At 43.3% G+C, this 18,166-nt stretch overlaps 1 protein-coding gene across 5 annotated transcripts in view; it reads left to right on the top strand.

Moving 5' to 3' along the window:
• TTYH1 (tweety family member 1) overlaps positions 1-18,166 on the top strand; it is a 70,589-nt gene that overhangs the window by 10,395 nt on the left and 42,028 nt on the right. For all 5 annotated transcript variants that reach the window (XR_009758403.1, XR_009758402.1, XM_061589505.1 and 2 more), the window contains exon 2: positions 8,610-8,782. Coding sequence is in view for 3 of the 5 variants with exons in the window: in XM_061589505.1 (XP_061445489.1) it covers positions 8,610-8,782 (173 nt within the window). In the remaining 2 variants the exon portion in view is untranslated. The remainder of the gene's footprint in view (positions 1-8,609; positions 8,783-18,166) is intronic.

Raw genomic sequence — 18,166 nt, 5'->3', positions numbered from 1 at the left:
GGAGAGTTCTGAGCGAGCTTGTGTGTGTGTGTTTGAATCCTTGCTAAAGATTATACCTTCCCTGCAAATTAGTCAGACAGAGACTTTAAGCTTTAAAACAAGAAATTACTTTATTCTGGAAGTACATGCTTGATAGGAAAGAGTCCTATATCTAACTAACTAGCAAAGTTGGAGAAGCAGACACTGAGCCCAGTGCTTGCCCCCATGCTTGGAGGAGAAGGAGAGACAAAGGAATATGTCTGCTCCCCTCTTGAGAGAAAGAAGAAGACTGGGAAGGAGGAAAGGAACTGGGATCAACATCCTCTGCATATCAGTCTAGCAGGAAGGAAGAGACAGCAGGAGATCAAAGGACAGGTATAGCCTAGCAACCAAGAGGTCTCCTCTCTCCAGCTACCCTTTTTAACCCCATGCAGCCTCAACCCAAGTTGAAGTTGAACCCCATATATTCCAACACTTTCAGAATACTACAAAACAATGTAGACCACACAAGACTGAAGTTAGGAGATCTCTAGTTGAAGGGGGACATTCCTGCCTCCACTTTTTCAAGCTTAAAAAACAATGGGATTTATTTACATGTAACTGGGTGCTGGTCGATCCTGCCTCTGTTTATTCATAAGTAATTCCCATTAATTTCCATGGGACTTCTTTCCACTTACGTTTATTCAGGACTACAGCCTTAATTGGTGTTTGTGTGTGGACTATACAGATTCTTGGTAATGGCAGGTACTTGGGAAAGTGCAGATTTTCAGATGAATCTGTGATCTATATTGTGATAGTTACTCCGCAGGAAGTATACAGAAATGTGCAGAGTTGAAAAGGCATTAGTAGATGCTTCTCATGGGGGGATTCTCATCAAATCTTTCTGCTCAGAAGATAGCAAAAAGGACTTGCAGTCTTCAAATCTTTTGTATGGCCAGTTTATCACAGATATTTGGGATCACCAGCACAGATTATTTTCAGGGATATGTGACCCTCCACCCCCATAGTAGGGGCACGCTCCATGTTAATTTCTGACCATACATTAATCAGTGATAAATAGACAGTTAACAATGTGCCCCAGGGAAATCTGTTTCTCTGAAGCACTTACAACTGTACAAAAGGCATGCATAACACACTCATCCATCCCTTCTTGTATTAACATGCAGTTTTTTCGTAAGAGAGAGGGGTTCACTATCTGGGGATCAAGCCCTATTGACAGCAACAACACAATGAGGCTGGTTCACACCAGCTGATAGATCTGGCTTTGAGATTAGGAGATTCAAATATCTGAAAGTGCTTTTTAAAACAATCAGATCAAATTAGCCAGATTAACGAGTGTCAGGGGATCTGTGAATTTACCCAGGAATGAAGAGCCTAGTTTCCTTCATCCCATTCTAGTCTGAGGTTTTATATCTAGGTGCTTTCCTCCTGCTTTTAATTTTTTTTTATTAACAGTCTTGTTAATTCACACAATAATTGGTTAATTCATATATTTGCCGGTCATTGATTGATCTATCCATCCAACTTTTTCCTCTCACTGTCAGTGTTTTCTCTTTCTGCATTTCACAAGTATCACCAATGATTTATCTTTGGTCTCTTTGGAACAGACCAAAACAGGCAGGTGGAGTCCTGCAGTAAAGACAACTCAGTGGTAGAGCACATACTTTTCATGCGAAAGTCCCCAGGTTCAATTTCTGGTATCCTCAGGTATGGCTGGGAAAGACACCTGTCTAAAACTCTGGCTGGGGGTGATGGGAGTTGGAGTCTAAAACATCTGGAGGGCACCAGGTTAGGGAAGACTGCTGTAGAGAGCGCTGCCAGACTACAACTCCCATCATCCTGGTCTGGCCATGCTGGCTGAGACTGATGGGAGTTAAACAACATCTGAAGGCCCACAGGCTCTCTATGTAGACAATACTGAGCAGATTCTATGACAAGAGGGGGGATAGAATGGGCAAGGGGACCAGTGGAGAAATGTGACGGGAGAGAGGCACAGCAAACACGTAATTTTAATTGCCTCAGAATGTTTCAAGAGAGAGGCAAGATCTCTGGAGTTGTGATCTGGTAGTTCCAGGCCCATGTGAACAGACAGTTGTGTGCATGAACCAGCTCCTCTTAGCTTTTGGTTGCTGCAGTTTGTTGTCCTAAGTCCTCATTGTTGTGGAGGCAACCCTGTTTGTCATTTCAGCGGAGGGCTTAGAAATTAAAGTGGAGATATATGTGTTTGTGCCGTGGGTGGGGGCAACGGGGTTCTCAAGTGATTTTTCACAAATAACTATTGAGAGATAGCTCTGTTCATGCTATATATTGGTGACTGGGGCTGGAGGGAGAGTGTGATTTACACCCGCAGAGCTGGCCCTGCCCACACATGCACCAGAAGATCTGACTAGAACCTATGTGTACAAGTTATACCTGGGCAGCCTCACTCACTCCACTCGGTTGGGAATCCTACAAAATGCAGAGTCCCTGTCCCCGATCAAGCCTATAGAAACATAACTGAACATTCAGAGGTCAGGGTGGGGCCATGAACATGATCCAGTGGAGGGATCCATTAGGGCAAGTGGGAGCACTGCCCCACCAACTTCAGTCTGCCCACAGCCAGCCCCCACCTGCCTGCCTTCTTTCTTAAAACATATCTATGGGTAAGTCATGTGTACAGAGCTCAGGCCAGGCTAGGGAGCAAATGGAAGAAATGCCCCAGGCATTCCTTATTTGTGAGTTGGGAATAAAAATTGGGGCCCTGGCCCTATGGACCCAGTGTGGTGGTGTGCCTAGGGAGGGTTGGGTTAACTTTGAATCCCTGCTTTGGGCTATGAAGCTCAGTCACTCCCTCTCTGACCAACCTACCTCACAACATTGTGGTGAGGATAAAGGGGGCTAGTATCACCAGCTCCTTAGATGAAGGGTGGGATATAGATGTGGTGGGGGATAAATGGATGCACCAGGTAGGCACCAGGAAATCAAATCTTAGGCCTTTCTCATCTTAGATTTCCTAGTGCTGGCTCATCATACTCAGTTCTTCAAAAACCATTTAAAGGCCCATTATGTTAATAAATTAATTATGTCTATAACAGATGTCCCTTGTGCTGGAGGGAACACAAACACGTTTAGGGAGGTAACTGCAGGACTGGATTTGGGGAATCAAGTCTGTGGCCACACAGCCAGCGGGTGGGTTGGTGGGGGAATGAGCAAGAAGGAAGCAGCAGCAAACATGGCCAGAGTCAGCGCTTGGGCAGGAGGATGGCTGGCCAGGCAAATAGACTGTTGAAGTTGTCCGTGTTATTGTTTCTGTTTTAAACAAATCGATATTATCCTCTTTACAACAAAAGGGTTGCTTTGCCTCAAATAAGTATGTCTGACCTATTTCTGTAGTCACGATGGTGTTATCATTTAAGTTAATTTAAAATGCAAAACTGCACATATTTATTTTTAAAAAACAAATGGGGGTTGGCAAACTGTCTTCTGTTTGTATGTAGACCCAACACAGATATGAGGAATGTAGCAGCGAAAGGAAAGCATGGAACGGTGACCGGGGAGGAGAGAAATGTTAACTGTGTGTACTTCACAACGGAAATGATACACACTATGGCTGCGTAAAGGCGGCCCCAGGCTCTAAAATTACCGAGCTGCACCACTGGGTCACCGCGCGGTGGGTGACGGTGGAAGAGGCAAAGAGGCCGTGGTGGTGGTGACGGCGGCAGCAACCTGCATAAGCCCGGAGCTGCTTCCGCTTAGCTGCCAGTGGGAAGTCATCTTGGGTAACTCCGGGACTGAGCAGCGCCAGCCCACCCTGCGGGTGAGGGGGCGGCAGCTTGTGGTGGCGGCAGCAGATTCCCTCACAGCGCTGGCAATGAGGCGAGCGCTCACAGAGCCCGATATGTAGGTCAGGTTGAGCCTCTCAGCTGCAGCTGATCCAATTTGCGCTTTGTGTGTGTTTGAGAGACAGACTCAAAAACCTGAGATTCATGTTTATCTATTCATCTGTTTCTGACCTTCTTACTTCTAGCAGCTTGCTAGTCAATCTTTCTCAAGATGGGAGGCAGATGAGGGGACAGTACTCTACACGCTCCCAGAGGCACTCTTGTCTCTCCATCATTATTGTCTCACATGTTCCAGTGCCACTGAAAACAAGTCCTGGGGTTAAATCCTGACTTCAGCCACTTTGGTCTGTTCCCCTCCGTGGGGCCTATCAATCCATTTGACCTAGCTATCCATCGCTGAAGATGTCCTTTCTCCCAATTCAACCCACCCCTATATTATTACTACATTTTAAACCCAATTTTCCTCCCAAGGAGTTTAAGGTGGTGTACAAGATTTGCCCCCATCCGCATGATCACCACAACAACCCTGTGTGCTAGGCTTGGCTAAGAGATAGTGATTAGCCCCTAACCCTAAATTAGTGAGCTTCAGTGGCTGCATGTGGGATTTAAATCTGGTTCTGCCTGATTTAATTCAACATTTTAACCACCACATACACCACACTGGATGGATAAAAAAGAGGGGGTTAAGAAATTATTTATTTATTGAAAGTATTTCCTCACCCTTGCTTTCTATTAAATAGAAACCTCAGGTGACTTACCAAACATCCATAGCTAAGAATAAAACCAGATTAAAATACGATACAGATTACTAATCCAAAACACAAAATAGCAGCATTAAACAACAACAATATTTTTTTAAAAACAGCCACCCACAATTAAAACTTGCCAGGGCTTTACTCAATAAAACAGTTTTTTGCTATCATGTAAAAGAAATCAAAGTAGGTGCCAGGCAAATCTGGGGAGGGCATTTCACATTTGGGGCACCATCACATATAAGGCTCCGTCCCTGGTAGATACCTGACCAGCTTCTAAAGACACCCAGATTGGGGCCTCTGCAGATTATATCCTCATATGTGCATATTCATATTCATAGCGGTCCTGCAGATAACGCCTGACATTAATAGGTTAGTAGGATAGAAGTGTATGTAGGAAGATTATATGAGAATTGAGAGAGGGAAACATATATACTCTTTGTATGTAGGTATTCATTTATGGGTTTATATCCTACCTTTTTCAATAGTCTCAGAGCAGCTAAGGATTATCAAAACAATGCAGTATAAAGACAGCAGAATAGTTGTCTGTGTGTTTGTATGTGTTTTTTTAAAAAGATGAAAAACAACAATCTTGTAATTGAAAATGAACAAACGAGCGATCAGTTAAAAAGGAGGAAAGCAGTTGTTGGGAGATGCCCTCAAGTTCCATTGCAAGCCTAGGAACAGGGCAGACTTCAGCTGATGCCAAAGGGATAGCAAAGAAGGAACCAAGGAAACATGCTGAGGAAGGGAGCTCCATAATTTGGGTACCTCACTGAGAAGCCCCCCCCCTCTCTCCAGGTACCACCTGCCTATTCTCCAAAGGCAGGAGAACCCACAGAAGGGCTTCCAAAGTAGATCTTACCAGTAAGCAAGTTCATGAGAGAAGCGACAGTCCTTCAGACACCCAGATCCCAGACCACTTAGGTGGAAGACTAGACACATGAATGTGAGGAATGAGAATGTGTAGGATGATGGACGCTGAGGGCCAAAATAACAATGCTCAATGTGTCTTGAGTAACCACATTGTGTGTGTGTGTGTGTGTTTTAATCTAAAAAACAGTAATAGCAGACTCTACGAGGGAGGTGATGGTTTATTGTTTTGTGTCCATAGTATGATATATTGTTTTTGTTCTTAAAATTGTAAGTTGCTTGGAGACCTTTGGGTATCAAGCGACTAATCTAATTGATGATGATGATGGTGATGATGATAATAACAGGGAAACTCCAGGTTTTGTCAGGACCACAGTATCCAGAGAAGTGAGATTTAATGCTTTTATTTCCTGTGACGGTTCTGACAAAAATTCCTCCTCGCCAGCTACCTAGGCCCAATAGCGGGCCTGGAGGTGGGGGGGGGGAACTTTAATCAGGACTAAGGCAGGAAGAAGAAATGGTTAACTGTCCCCCCCATCTCTGTGCACTGCACCCCCAACAAAAGGGGGCAGTGGCATCTATTATTTTTATTAGTAGCAGTAGTATTTATAGGAGTATCTGTATTAGTAGTGGTATTTGTTATTAGTAGTAGTAGTAGTAGTAGTAGTAGAGTAGCAGTAGTATTTGTCAGCATCAGTTCTACTTTGGTGCTTAGTTATTGGCTGGAGGGACTAAACAGGAAATGAAAGTTTTCATGGAGGAATGGGAAAATTAACACATGGGTGTGAGACTGAGTGGGGTAAGGTGGGTATTTTCTGAGTGGCATGATAGAGCTTTGGGGAGACAGGTGAATGGCGATGTGTAGTGGATGGATGGAACCAGTGTATGTATCACTATGTCTGCATGTAAAATTGTGCATTTTCTGAGGGGTGGGGGGATGGATGGCTCTGTGTGTGCAACTCTTAGATGCATCCTCATACTTGTTACTGGTGGTGATGCTTTCAGTCCTTGAAAGGGCAGCAAGTGTAACCAACTGACACCCCCCTCGCCCCCTCCAACTGCTCCCTCTGGCCTTGCCAGCTGCCATGGCACAGATTGTGGTGTTTTAAGCCTGAGGCGAATTGTCAGATTGCCTGTAATCTGTATGTTTGTGGAATGGGAAGGGAGGGCACATGAGGCAGATAAACACTTCGAACCGTCCATAGATCTTGTTGTGATGCCTCAGGCAGTACCAGTAATCAGGATAAGGTGCAACCTGCTGTATTCTGAGCCCTGGTGTCATCTCAAAAAGTTGTGGAACAACTCTGGCGTGTGTATGAGTGTGTGGAAGGGGCAGAGAAGAGGCAGAATTAACAATGCCGTCCTCCATTTGGCTTCTCCTTTTCTAGTTCCTGGAGGATGGGAGGTGTTTGTGTGTACAGAAAAGTCCAAGCACTCAAGGGAGTCTTTAAGGATACAGACAGTATTTGACAGCCAGGTCCAACTCTGAAAAATGCAGAACTGTTTGTTTCCTGTGCCAATAAAATAACATACGCCAGCCTTTATGCTTCCAAACTCTCAAATTCTGAGCTCTCATAAAACTGTATGGCATGCAAGCTTGCTTGTTCACATAAACAGAAAGCCTGAACCTTGCATGGTTACTCTGAGGTAAGCCAATTCAGTTTAATGGGGCTTATTCCCAGGTATGTGCCCACAGGAGTAAAAAAAAATGGAAATGGACTGCCTTCAAGTTGATTCCGACTTATGGCGACCCTATGAATAGGGTTTTCATGGTAAGCGCTATTCAGAGGGGGTTTACCATTGTCTTCCTCTGAGGCTGAGAGGCAGTGACTGGCCCAAGGTACAGCCTTAGTTTTCATGTTTGTTTAATTATTAGTATTGTTGTTATTATGTCCTATTAGTATGCATGGTACTTTACTTATAATAATAATAATAATAATAATTTAATTTGTGGGCCGCCTATCTGGCCAATGGCCACTCTAGGCGACGTACAATTTAACAACAATACATTACATCATAATAAAATACATCATAAAATACAATATAACAATAAAACAATAAAACAGTTCCAGTACAGAGTAGTAGGCTATTGGTCGTAAAAATTTAACCCTCCCCGTAAGTCCCAAAGCAATCAGCTTTATTAGCAATCAGTGTGCATGGCGCTTTACAGAGTACAACGCCCCTTAGGTGCTTATGATCTAAAGTTTGACACAAGAGAGACAAAGGAGGAGAGGGAGGGGGAAAGAGGCAGGGGTACAATATGCCTTCATTTCAGTTGTATGTACTTCAGTTACATGTATACATGTACCTATTTATATGTACTTTGGCTTAGAGGCAGTGCAGTGAAGTGTGAAACTTTGTCCCTGTAGAATAGCACTTCCCCAACCCCAAAAGATCACACTCAAATATGTAGACCTCCAGAAGGCTGCAGGCTCATAAAAATTCACTGAATGTTTTCCTGAAGTGGAAGGCCTTTCATGTTTTCTGAAAGATTTGAGGCTCCAACTGAGGCAGGTCTCTTTATGCATTTTTAATATTCATGGCCCACCTTTCGTTTTTTGAAAGAAAAACTCAAGGTAGATAGCAACAGAGTAGGCATAAAATATAGTCAATTTCGTATAAGCAATAAAATCCACACAATATAATAGAGATAGAGGCAGAACTGAGGGGGATGTTCCTCCATTTCTCTGGAAAGTTAAACATATTAGGTAATGGGACAGCAAGGCTATATTGGGTATGCAACAGCTTCAAAATACCCCCTCCCCCCACTTTCAAAAAGAAAGAGGAAAAATTTGCTTCCAACAAACTCCGTGGAAGGAAGGAAATGTTTCACAGGGCTGGGGACTACAAATGTTTGTAGTGGGGAGGTATATGGAAAGATGATAGGTGCATCATTATAGTAGCAGGATGGAAACTGTTTGTAAGTGAATGGCAAGTGGTGTGTATGATCTGGAGTCTATGTGGGAAGGTATAACTGCTCTGTCCTTTGTATATTCCTGCACACTTTCAAACACATCTTCCCATTCACGAGGACTAGAAACTTGATGAAGGAAATGGGGATTTGCAGTTCAAGTTTGTTGAAGACAGCATCAATTATCCTATTTTCCCAATCACGATAGTCTATGGGCTGAAGATTATCTGTCCCATTCCTTTCACTTTTTTTTTAATCTCTGCTCACCTCCAGGCGTTGCTGTTTCTGGCTAGCATCTCGGGCCTGTGCTTTGCCATCAGCCTAGTTCTCATCTGTGTCTACCTGATCCGCTTCTGCTGCTGCAGCAATGAAGATGATGAGGAAACCAAGACACAAAGGGTTTGCTGCGTCACCTGGAGCTGCGTGGCGGCTGTTATCGTCTGCTGGTAAAGGGAGACTCCCATTCCTCAAAAGCAGCCAGTCCTAGACTAGAAATGGCCCTCCTTACTGGAAGGGTGGGGACTGAGATAAATGTAAGACACCAAGTACCTCGAACAGGGCATCTGGCAACAAAACCCAGGTTCTTTACTCCTTCCTTGGGAAGGACCAGCTGCTGGTAACTGTTGATGGGCAGCTTGGAGGCTCCTGCTCTCCCTTTTTATGGTTCCTTTTCTTTAAACCAGACTTGGATTGGACAGCTCTCAAATAGAGGACACCTTTAAATAGAGGACTGTCCTCTGTAAAGTAGAATATGTGGCCACCCTAGAGGGCCAACACTTGTTCTCTGCAGCCCCAGAATGCAGGGACAGATCTAATGGGCTTAAGTTACATGATGGTAGATTTTTGATTCTATGTTAGCAGACAATTCTTAATTGTAAGAGCAGTTCAACAATGGAAGCACTTAGCCCAAGGGGATAGCAGACTCTCTCTTGCTGGAGTCTTCAAGTAGAGGCTAGGTGGTAATCTCCTGGGGATACGCTAGTCCTGCATTTCCTACATGGAGCAGGGGGTCAGACTAAATAGCCTAAAAGGATCCTCCAACTCTGTGTGCAACAAGCTGCTTCAAAGCCCTGCCTGCTGAGCCAAGTGAACTCCCCTCTAGTCTCTTAAGTAGGAAGGTCCTGTAATCCCTTTACCAAATTCTCCCTGAACCAAGCAAACAATAGAAATTGGAGATGATATCTCTTGAACTGTAAGTTCGTCATCTGGTTATCTGAGATAGAATCTGCCCCTTGCTCCTGATTGCCTGCCTTTTGTACACACCCATGTGCTCCTCCAGGAGTGATGATTTCTCTCAGGATGGCATTATATGTGCATGTATGTTAGATCAGTTATACCAGGAACCATCCCAGAGATGCCATTTTGCCTTAACAATTGCTCTATGCCTTTTTCACAAAGGCAAGCATTTTTTTGAGACTGTCCAAAACTCCCCACTCTTTAAATGGTCCCCCTAGTCTCTTGCCAAGGTATCGTTTTTGCCCTGGCTGTGTACGTACCATACATTTAAAGAACACTGAAGCACATTTAAAGCGCACAACTTCCCCCAAAGGATCCTGGGAACTGTAGCTTACCTCTTAAAGAGCTGCAGTTTCAGAACCTGTACAGTTCTCAGGATTCTTTGAGGGAAGCCATGTGCTTTAAATGTATGATCTCTTGGTGAGGTATATGGCCTTTTTTGTTTAGTTCCTCAGTGTTAATCTGAGGTAACCAACCGTGATCAGACCTGGCATCTTCTAGAAGGGAAAGAATTCCAGTCTCATTCTACAGGGCCCCTATGAGTCAATCAGCAGTTACCCTCGACAAAGGCAAGGCTCAAAAGCCTGCCTTTGCATCCAGACATTAACACTGGAATATTATTTCTTTCCCTGCTTCTTTCAGGCCTCAGATGGTTCACTCCTTTCTTTCACACTAGATGTCCATTCACACACCCCCATCATCTCCACCCCCTTTTTCTAAACTCAAGCCACAATGAGCCTCTTGTTGCACTGGGAGAATAGGAAATTGTGTCCCATTCTCTTTATCCCCGTCACCACCTTGCCAGGCCCCTTTGTCTGTTTGTTATTCCAGGCCCTGCACTCCTTACAACACCCCCTCACTGCCAACAACACTTGTCTCTGTCACCATTACCCCCCCCCAGCCTGACTCTGCTGAATTGTGCAGAATTTGAAACATGCATCAACATGCCACTGTTTCAAAGGCAGAAATCCCCTTCCCAGAGCCAGGAAGGGCATACCCTCCAACGTTTTGCAAATGAAAATAATAACAACTTTGTATCTGTAACAGTGAGGGTACAAACAACATAGCTGCATTTGAACAGTGGAGCAACTCTGGAAGTGTGCTCACCATGTTCCATTCATCTCATTTTTTATGAATTCACAGCAAAAGCCGGCTGGGCACAGCACTTACTGGCTGGTACTATGGCATCATGAATGTACTCTTCTCTCTCTCTCTCTCTCTCTCTCTCTCTCTCACACACACACACACACACACACACACACACACACAGAGCAGATTTGAAACCCTTTGTCAAATGTATTTATTTATTGCATCTCCCCCTTCTTCATTTTATCTTCAAAACAACTCCATGAGGTAGGTTAGGCTGAGACTGGCCTTGGACCAAGGTCGTATAGGGAGCTTCATGGCTGAATGGGGTTCTGAACCCTGGTCTCCCAGGTCCTGGTCCAACACTCTAACCACTACACCACATAGGCTAAGTGGACTGTACTTTAAAACAAACAAACAAACAAATGGCACTGAATTAATATTGAAATGAATAAACATACATGCACACTTTAAAAAAGTCAAAAGTGAACAGCCCACCTGAAGCAGAGCAGGAGGGCAAGAGTGAAGACTGAATCAGCATTCAGTTCAGAGGTCTATATGTCTGTCATTTTCCCTTGGGCTCCTTCAAGGGGGGGAAATCTGCTGTGTCTTCTGTCACATTACCTCTATACATGCTCTTATTTTCACATCAAATATTACTACCTGAGTGGCCCACACACACACCACTACAGATTGCTGAAAACCCTTCCCTGCCTGCTGTGCATTGTGTTCAGTCATTTACTGTGCAATAGCTTGTTCTGCCGTGGTTTCCAAAGAAGGGGGTGCTAGTAAACTGATCATAAGGGTTTCCTTTTTGGAAAGCTTAAGGATATCTCGACAGAATGTTTAAGTTCCAAATGGATCTGGTTGTACTTATTATAGAATAGCAGCAACTCAAACACATTCGGCAACATTTACTAACTGGGTACCAGCAGATGGAAGGAAAGTAGTGCGGTATTATTTTGTGTCCAAGTTTGTACATTTATGTGCATGTGGCATGTGCACTAGAAGTTGGGATGCATCTGTTCCCTACTCAGATTTTTAACTCTTAGAGGTCTGAAACCTGCATAACTAAAGTACATGTATGTACTCAGTAAGAACATTATAAAAGGGCATCACAAACATCTCCCCAAAAGATAAAATAGGTTCAAAATAAGGATAGTACTTTGCCAGGGACAGACAGCAAAACATAGGAACCAAACTGGTGAACAGGGACAGTTGCGACTAAACTATATGTGTTATAGGAAATTTGAAGGTGATTTTTTTTGGGTGGAAGGAGAAGTTGGGAGACTGCTCTAGGATGCCACCTGTAAATTTGGCTCTTGGAACAAATGGCATTGGAGCTTCCAGAAATTCTGGCTCCCCGTTCTCCCTTCTCCATCTTTCTGCAGCATTCCAGATCTCATCCCTTTCTTTAACATGGTTCCCAGATCTCCATCCTTGTTCTAATTTCCTAGATCCCTTCTCTGACCACGAGACCCAGGCCTTCTCCAGCAATCCTAGAACCTCTGAATTTGAAGTACGCTATTGCTTAAAATCCTTCCTCTGCCTTGATTTCCTCTTTTTAAATTGTCAGTGATGTGCATCTCTCTGTCTCTCTCTCTCATATGTACAATGACTAATGCTCACTAAGGGTGGAGTGTCTGCACTACCTGGTCTCCACATTAATCTAATAATATTATAAAAATAGTGACCCGGATCTTTTCATTCTTCTTCCCCTAGGAACTGATCCACATTGGCTATGACTTTTCCCCATAAACTATACACACACACTTTTTCCTTTTTCTTTCTTTTTTTTAACAAAGCCTTCAATTGAACAGACATGGTGTCAGGTTCTTTTAAGTTCAGAGACTGTTGGATAACTTGCCCAGACAAGAGAGATCATCAGAAGTACCCTATGATTCCTAGATTTCTCACTCAAAATAAACTTCAAGGACCTCGGCAGATACAGATAAATGAGCCATTCTGTAGATCCAAAACTAATTAGAACTTGCACATTAACAATGAGGCCCATTGTAGGACCACAGACTCTTTTAACCCTGCCTCTTAGACTATTTCCCCATGATAGATCAGTATGAGCCCCAATTAATATTTTTTACCTTTCGTGCCATCAAAAGCCAGCTCAGTGGTAAAGCAAAGGACAATGAGGCCATCATGATGATGTCACAGAGAATGCTGGGCTTATACCTCCTAGATCACACAGTGCAGCCATTTCCCTCCTCCTTTGCTGGGTGTACTACTTTCCCTCTGTAAAATATTGGTGCATAATGTTCCAAACTTAATAAGACAATTGGTAGTTCATACTGGCTCAATTTGCATATAAAATGAAGCTAAACCATGGCTAAGCATGAATGAATAAGCATACTGAGAAAATTGCAGCTGTTTTGCTCCTCTCCAGGTCCTGCTGTTGCCAAGCTGCCAAGACCTAAGCCATGGTTTGGTTTAATGTTATGTCTGAACCTGTGCTTGGGGTTTGTCTGCCCCCCAGAAACCAAGAGCAATAAGCCAAGAATAAATCTTGGTTGCAGCTCATGGTTTGTTTGGAGCAAAACAAATCATGAGCCCAGGTTTGGATGAAACATTAAGCCAAACCATGATATAGCTCCCACTAGCACGGCAGCAGCAGGAGTAGGGGAGCAGCAAAGCACCATAAATGTGCACCATCACTCCTGGCTTGTTCACTCTAAGCCACATGTGAGCCAGGCTGCCAAATAGGAATAGTTGGATAAGTCTACTCTAAGGCAGCAATTGCTATTGGCAATTAATAGGGGGAGCAGCCTTTCCCCAGAACACCACATGCACACAGGCATTTCATCATTATGCCCCCTCTCAACAGCTTGGCCACTCTGGGTTCCCAGGCTGAAAAACATAGCAGGTACCCCTCCCATTGGACTATCTGGTATCTGCAGGTAGGGCTGGGGAGAATTCCTGCCTGAAACCCTGGAGAGCCACTGCCAGCCAGGGTAGACAATGCGGAGCTAGATGGACCTATGGTCTGATTCAGTATAAAGCCGCTTCCGCTGTACGTTCTCCTCTTTCAGCCTACCAGAACCCAGTCCCTGGAGTAAAAGCCACTCTCCAATAACGTTCCCAATTTTCTTGTTTGGGAAATCTAGCTCCTGTCGCCCCCCTTCATCCCAGAACACCCCATCCCTGTCCTGATTTGACAAGGGTCGCATCGGGGTCCATTCCCAGCCGCTTTGGGAATGAGCCCAGCAACCACAAAAAAATAAGGCTGCCATTCATGCCAAGACTGTACCCATTCATGGTGGGAACAATGGCTCCTCTGTGTCCTTGGCCCCAATTGGGGTAGGTGGGGAAGGAGTGCTTAAAGAGACCCTGCCCCACCACACAATCATTCCAAATCCTTCCAACAGCATAGAGGCCCAACAATGGAGGCGGGATCGGCCCATGATGCAAGGAACAAAAGCTGTTGCTAAGGGGTTGCTAAGTGCTGGCTTCAGCCTCAGAGGAAGGCCTATGCTTTACATACAGGCCACACCATTTATGCTAATTACATTTTGTTGCCCGACCTTGCTGGGGACGTTACATGCTTGTTACCCTGATGAGTGACAGCCCAGGGTCATGGGTTCAAGATAAGGTGAGGTGAGGATATTAATTATTTCATTGCCAGATATAATGCAGGCTCTTGTGCTCTTTAACAGTTGGGTGGTAGAACAAAGAATTGCAGCAGGTGCATCATGGCTGGATAAAGAACAAAAGCCAAAATTCTTCCACTAATGCAGCTATTAAATGAACAATATTTTAAAGGGGTGGTTTGTTCGTTTGTTTAGGTACGGCTTCTTTCTACAATCAAGGGTGTTCTCCCAGGTGTAAGCCCTGACTCGGCAAACAAGACATTCCAAGATGGCTTCAACATACCACAGTGTTGCCTATCTTGGGTTATTCACAAGTAACTGTATTCCCCAGGATCATGAACATTTAAACTGTGGTGTGTGTGGTCTCTGTAGGGATGTCTTCTCAGCTGTGCAGAATTTCCAGTGCCATGGAAAAACTCAGTTACTTATGTGAGTGACCCAGGATAGCTAGCTAAGGATGTGTGACTAAAGGTCAAACCAGACATTAAACACAACTCTCCTGATTTTTTGTTATTATTTTTATATGAAAAGGCGTGGAAATCTGCAACCGTGAGCAGAGGACCAGTGGGGGAGAGACTGTATGAGAAACCACTTCTCCTTTGGCTGTTTTACATGCAAAATCCCCCTGCAGTCCACAGAGGAAAAAAGATGGGGGGGGAAAGATTGGGAGAAGGCAAATCTGATGAAGAAAACAGAGGGACAGAAAGAGTTAAGCCCTCCTCCTCCCTCTGCTGCCATTCCTCCACTCAAAACTGAAAGCCTCCCATGGCTGCTTTTCATTTAAAAATAAATTGGAAGACTGTATTGTTGGCATTAGGACTCCCATATGCTGTCTGGGGGTTGTTAACTCTCCCCCCCCAAACTCACATCACAATCTGATTCTCCTCTTGGACATGTAAACAAGGACATGTAAACAAGCTGCTTGAGGTTAGTGTGAGTTCAGGAGTTATCAGATAGTGATTGTGCAAGTTGGCCACTAGAACTATCTGAATAGCAGCCGGTATTAAGATACGTGAGCTACATGCCCACATCCCAAAACCATTCACATAGAAGGGTTGATGTTGTTGTTGTTTTAATTTAAATGTAACTTGCTTCTTCCAAGTGTGTTGCTTGCATAGGGTTGCCATATTCCAGTTCCACAAATCCGGGCAGGCTAATTTGCATATTATGCAAATTATTTGCATATTATGCAAATATTTGCATATTAATATTTGGATGGTCCAGTTGTTTTGTTTTTGTGCCTAGGAATTACCACCAAAAACTGGGGAAAGATGTGAGAAATCTTTTTTTTTAAGCAACATTTTCAGCCTTAAATGCCTAGACTCTAGTTTCCAACACTATGGAGTATTTATTGATTGATTAAGAGAATTTATATCCTGCCCTTTTGCTGTTAAAAACAGAGCTCAGCACAGCTTACAAATATAGTAAATATAATAAAAACAATAAAAATACACAATCAATATAAAAACATAATAAAAACACAAAATAGCAACAAACATAAAGTAAGTCAGGGCAGCAGCACGGTTAACCATAACATATACAATATATTTCAGAGATGTGGTGGGTGGAGAAAAACAAGCCAAAATGTTAGGAAAAGGAGTCTTTCACACCACATGCTCAGTTCTAAATACTGTTGCAGCAAGTTTTACAAGTTCCTCCAGTATTCCACTGGTGCAGGCACTCAGACATTCAAAGTATCTGTATGTTTCTTAGGTTTTATAAAAGCAGAGCTTTGCTTAACTCAAAATTTCTCAACCACATCTACACAGGTTCCACCTCCATACTCAAAATGAAACTGGGCCTGAAAGTGTGCAACAACCTCACACATACCTTGCTAATTAGATTACCAATGCCAGGATATCTGTCTTATCGACTACTCTCCTGCTCCCTGGGCATCATGAAAGACCCAGTCCTGGGCTCAGAAAGAAAATAAATATCTGGTCCTCTTCAAAGTATTGAGAAGCCTTTTGTTTTAATTGAAATAATAATTATAAATTCTTGTTCTTATCACTAATGGGAGTTAATTATCTTGCATATGCTGCTGTTGCTTCTATGGCTGTAACGGAGTGAGGTTAAAGATAAGTGAAATGCAAACAGGAAAAAAAAACACAGAAGGCAGTAACACTTTCCTAAATGTAATACCATACCAACCACAACAAGATTCCTATGAGTAAGGCAAAAAACTAAGCATCTCACAACCAGTCAGGATTCCTAACCAAAAACCAAAAATATGATAAATGAAGAAATATGTATATAAGCATGACTATCAAATATATTTATTATTTACACAAACTGTAAAGATATTTATATTGCAATCCTAAGTTTATTTATTCAGAAGCAAGTCCCAGCGTATTCAGTGGGGCTTACTCAAACAGGGACAGAACTGCAACCTCAAGTGATAAGCAACTTCATTCACACAACCCAAAATTCTGAATCATGCCACTTTACGCTGTTTTGCAACTGTTTATACTTATTTTATGGTCATTGGATTTTAAATGGCTTTATTTCTTCTTGTGAGCTGCCTTGGTTTCCAACCCTACCTCACAGGGGTATTGGAAAGACTCCATACACGCACATGCACACACAGCAGATGTATAAATACATACAGCCCATATAATAGTTTATTGTCAAACCAGTTGGTCATTGCAGAAAAATCAGTATTAGTTTTTAAAAAATCAGTATTACTTTCCTACAGAATAAAAACTGTAATACCTAAGTAAGCCCTGCCTACTTGCTTTAAAATTGGACTGGAGACAGAAAGAATTAGAACACAAGCATAATTCTTTTTTACATTCACTCCAAAGTCCCATTGATTTTCAGCACATTCATAACATGTCTACTCAAAGTAAGTCCTATTGAATTAAATGGGATTTACTTTGGGCATATGGGATTAGCATTGCTTTTACAAAAAGCAAGTATTGGGAAGGTTTTCAAAACACTGCCCAAGCTCTGACTCCTGCACACAAGAGGAAAAAAAACTGAAATGTATATACTTACCCAATTTATGAGATTTTCAGATAAACGGGGAGTGCGTGTGTGTGAAACCACCATTTTGCTTTCTAGACACTGCCTGAGGTCAATGAAACTGAAACACAATCCCTGATTGGCTGCAATGCTGAACGGGCGGGGTTAAAGCTACAAAGTGCTATAGTACAGTACTGTTTAAAGAAAGATTTAACAGTCGAGGGGGGTGGCTAACGTTTTTATGTATATCTCGATAACCGGACCACCTAGAAACTTTTTTTTTTTAAATTAAAGCTGAGAATCTGGGCCACGTAAGGGGCTAGCCGGGTGCCGGGTGGCGTGCATAGAATCCGGGTAAAACCCGGTTATCCGGGCAATATGGCAACCCTATGCTTGCAGCTGTAGCCCTTATCTATGGGGTTGTTAATCTGTGTCATCATGGACGCCCCAAGTGGCACATTGTGGCACACCTGGACAGGAACAGGCGAGATACAGATTACAGTAGGGCCCCGCTTATACGGCGGGTTAGGGACCAGGCCCCCGCCGTAAAGTGGAAATCGCCGTAAAGCGGAACCCATAGACTATAATGGGGCCGTCGCGTGAAAATGACGTGAAAATGTCGCAAAATCAGCTTTAAAAAGGGGGATTTTCCGCCGCCGCATTAGTGGAACGCTGGAATGCGAAGCGCCGGTAAGCGGGGCCCTACTGTACTGGAAAAAGTCTCAGATTTGCATAGAATTTGCATGTACTAATTTATGGGGTAGTATATAAATGTAATTAATAATAATAAATGTATCAATGCAAACATAAAAATTATTACCATAATTGAGATAGAAATACAGTGCACCTCATTGTAGTGGAGAAGACTGTGATCACCAGATGACCTCTGTGGCTGTCCAGTCTGCTGTCTCAGTGCTAAGTGCTGATAGGCAACTATGGCACATT

Source organism: Rhineura floridana, chromosome 11 (assembly GCF_030035675.1).
Source record: "Rhineura floridana isolate rRhiFlo1 chromosome 11, rRhiFlo1.hap2, whole genome shotgun sequence".
Taxonomy (NCBI): Eukaryota; Metazoa; Chordata; class Lepidosauria; order Squamata; family Rhineuridae; genus Rhineura; species Rhineura floridana.
The sequence above is the reverse complement of the archived record's forward strand: the minus strand, read 5'-3'. Positions and strand labels throughout refer to the sequence as shown.